The sequence below is a fragment of the Parasteatoda tepidariorum genome, chromosome 9, assembly GCF_982258835.1.
Source record: "Parasteatoda tepidariorum strain Cologne lab strain chromosome 9, Ptep-v5.0, whole genome shotgun sequence".
Taxonomy (NCBI): Eukaryota; Metazoa; Arthropoda; class Arachnida; order Araneae; family Theridiidae; genus Parasteatoda; species Parasteatoda tepidariorum.
The window spans coordinates 35,328,533-35,331,524 of NC_141763.1; the positions used below are offsets into that span (position 1 = coordinate 35,328,533).

At 28.0% G+C, this 2,992-nt stretch overlaps 1 protein-coding gene across 1 annotated transcript; it reads left to right on the forward strand.

Moving 5' to 3' along the window:
* The first annotated feature begins 520 nt into the window (after positions 1-520).
* Positions 521-1,411, forward strand: LOC107453038 (speckle-type POZ protein B). The gene has a single exon (XM_016069698.4). The coding sequence runs from the start codon at positions 521-523 to the stop codon at positions 1,409-1,411; it is 891 nt and encodes a 296-aa protein (XP_015925184.2).
* Positions 1,412-2,992: the final 1,581 nt, after the last annotated feature.

Below are 2,992 nucleotides of genomic sequence, written 5' to 3' on the forward strand. Positions count from 1 at the left end.
GCAATACCGTACATCTTCTCTTTAAACTGTTAATATCGTTACTTGAAGGAGAAGATGATAACTTTTGGAATAAATATTTCTTCTACATAAATGAAAATAATAGAAAGATCGGATGCAAATTTAATGCAGGTTTAGGTTTCTATATAAATAATGCACAAAAGAACAGATTATTAAAGATAAAAAAAAATTAAGCGATATGTTTAAAAAAAATATTTGTAGACATCTTGACATTTATCTTGTATAAAAGATAAGTTTGATAAGTTTTCAAGAAGAAGTTACTTATCAACTAATTTGTCATGCAATTCTGTTGTTGTTATCGATTCAAATAAGCATTGTTAAGGTCAGGGAAATAAAGTGTCTCCTTAAAACAAAAGCGATGTATTTTTTCTTCATAATAATCATAGCATTTGTATGCATAGCATTTGTACGTAAAGTTCGGGCAAAGAAAAATTGTTCACAAACTGAAATAGATGGAAAAAATATACTTATGTGGTCAAGTGATAGTAAAAAAAATAAGGAAATGTCAAAAAGTTTTAAAAATTCAACGAATTTCAAGGAAATTATTGGACAAGTGTTTAATATCACATGGGAAATGATTGTAACTTTCAAATCTTCAAGGGACAGCAACCGCGCTCCTTGTTGGACATTATGTTTGAAAAAGAATCAGAGTAATTGCAATGTAGCAGTGACCATCAAGCTTATTTCAAGGAACAGAGTAAAAAGTTATTATTTAACTTATGACACCAAGGAAGATTCTAAATTTATTCTTAACCAGAATACCTTAGAATTGGATGATTACAATTTGGAGTTGTTCTTCATTTTCAAGAGCACCTCAACGCCTGAAAAAAATCTAGCAAAAATATTTCCCATTGTTAAACTGCAAAACTTATCCACCAGTTTTCAAGCTATGCTTGAAAAAGAATACATGACCGACGTCGTCTTGAAATGTGATTCTTTTACTTTGAAAGCTCACAAAAGTATTCTAAGTATCCAATCTCCAGTTTTTGAAGCCATGTTCACAAGTCCCATACTTAAGAATAAACAGGATACAGCTGTTGTTGAAGATGTGGATCCATCCGTTTTGCAAGCCATGGTCAGTTTCATGTATTCCGGTCAAGTGAAAGTAGGGTCCGAATCTATTATTTACGATCTTCTGCACGCGGCAGAAAAATATCGAATCGATGCTTTGAAGGAAGGGTGTATTGAGTACTTGCAGCACATTTTATCTCCTGAAAATGCCGTCAAAATTCTCGAAGTGTCTAATGTGTTTGACCAACAACTGAAGTCTCATTGTTTGGATTACATTAAAAATGAATTTAAAAGTGTGAAATCTACAAAAGATTGGAAAGATCTTAAACAGAAAAATCGCATTTTGGCATTAGAGGTATATTCTTTTTGTGAAAGTGACTAAACATGCATACTTATTTTATAAAAAAAAAAATTTAAAAATAGGTAAATAGGTAACATTTTGTTTTATCATGACAACTTATTCAATTAAACTGTATAGTAAATATTTTTGATTTTATTTTGTATTTTAAATAATTTTTGTAGTCTTATTATGATCGGAAAAATTTTATAGTAAAAGGAAAAATATTTCTATGTAGTTAAACAATAAAATGCTTTGTTTTTAAATGTATCCTGACCAATACTATTTAAAAATATTGTAGTTGATAGGTTATTTTTTTTTTATCATGGCTTATAAAAAACTCATTTTTAAAATTGGCGTTTCATTTCTAATATTCCTTTCTTGATTCTTTCATCTTTTATTGAAGTAATCGCAACTAGGCCTTTTTATATGAACAGTGAGCCGAAATGTGCTACATTTTTAGTTACGAAATCAGATACAAAAAAGTACTTTCTCTGAATAAACATGCCTTTTTTTTGTTGAAGGATTCGGATTTTTGCCACCCAAAATATAGTATAATTTTTTTGACCATCATGCTTTTGAATTCTGCTGAAAGAATCTTATATTTTCAGGAAAAATATCTTAACGCAAAATTTTATTTTAAAAAAAAGCTTAGAAAACTTCAAAATGAATTAAAACAATGAATTATTGACAACAATCAAATCAGTAAACAATAAAGAATTCGATGCTATTTTGCATAAATGGCATATTCAAAAAAGAGGCGAAGGAGTAACGCTATATGTGTGTAAATTATTTCTCAAAATAATAATAATAATCTTTATACTCATTTGACAAAACGAAATTTATTAAGTTTCATAAATATTATATAGCACTATGATTGGGGGACTCAATTCTTAGAGTTAATTGATAATGGCAGAATAAAAAAAAAGATGGTACATCTGTAATGCGTATATTTTGATTATTCAAATTAGATATGGTCCCAATTTTTTTTGCATAATTGAGGTTTTACTGTTCTTGTATATTTAAGAACTGTCAATTTTTTAAAAATATGTTCGGAAAAAAATATAGTACTGGTAACACAAATATCTCGTTTTTTACTTTATTTTGGAAAAAAAAACTATTAGTGACTATTATTACATACTAACAGTTAAAACACATACAAGGGTGTAGGCAATTTATCTTTTAGCTGCGAATGTTTTGGAATGGCAAGTTTCTTTCCGCAATTTGAAAGATCATGATTGAAGCTTTTTAAAATAATGTTTTATTTACCCATGCAAAATTTAGATTGACCGAAATTAAGAGAGAAATTTAATAACCTCTTTTTAGCTTTAATAATAAAAACTTTAATATTAAAAACTTTGAAATTCAGTCTGAAGGATTGCAATATTTATTTTAGAATGCTCTTTTAATTATAGTGGTATTGAAAAAAGAAATAAGCTTTTATCTTACGCTTATTTTAGTGGATGCAAATTTTGCACGGGTATAAGAACCCTTTTTCTAAAAGCTTCAAGCATGTTTTGCCATGTAAAATCTTCCAAAACATTTGCTGATAAATGAAATATTGCTTACATAGAGAATGTATTGAATACAATGTTTATTGATGTTATGTTTAATGAATGTTGTTTA

Bases quoted from the DNA above. Each gene is read 5' to 3' on its own strand.
- LOC107453038 (XM_016069698.4), top strand. From the start codon at position 521: ATGTCAAAAAGTTTTAAAAATTCAACGAATTTCAAGGAAATTATTGGA.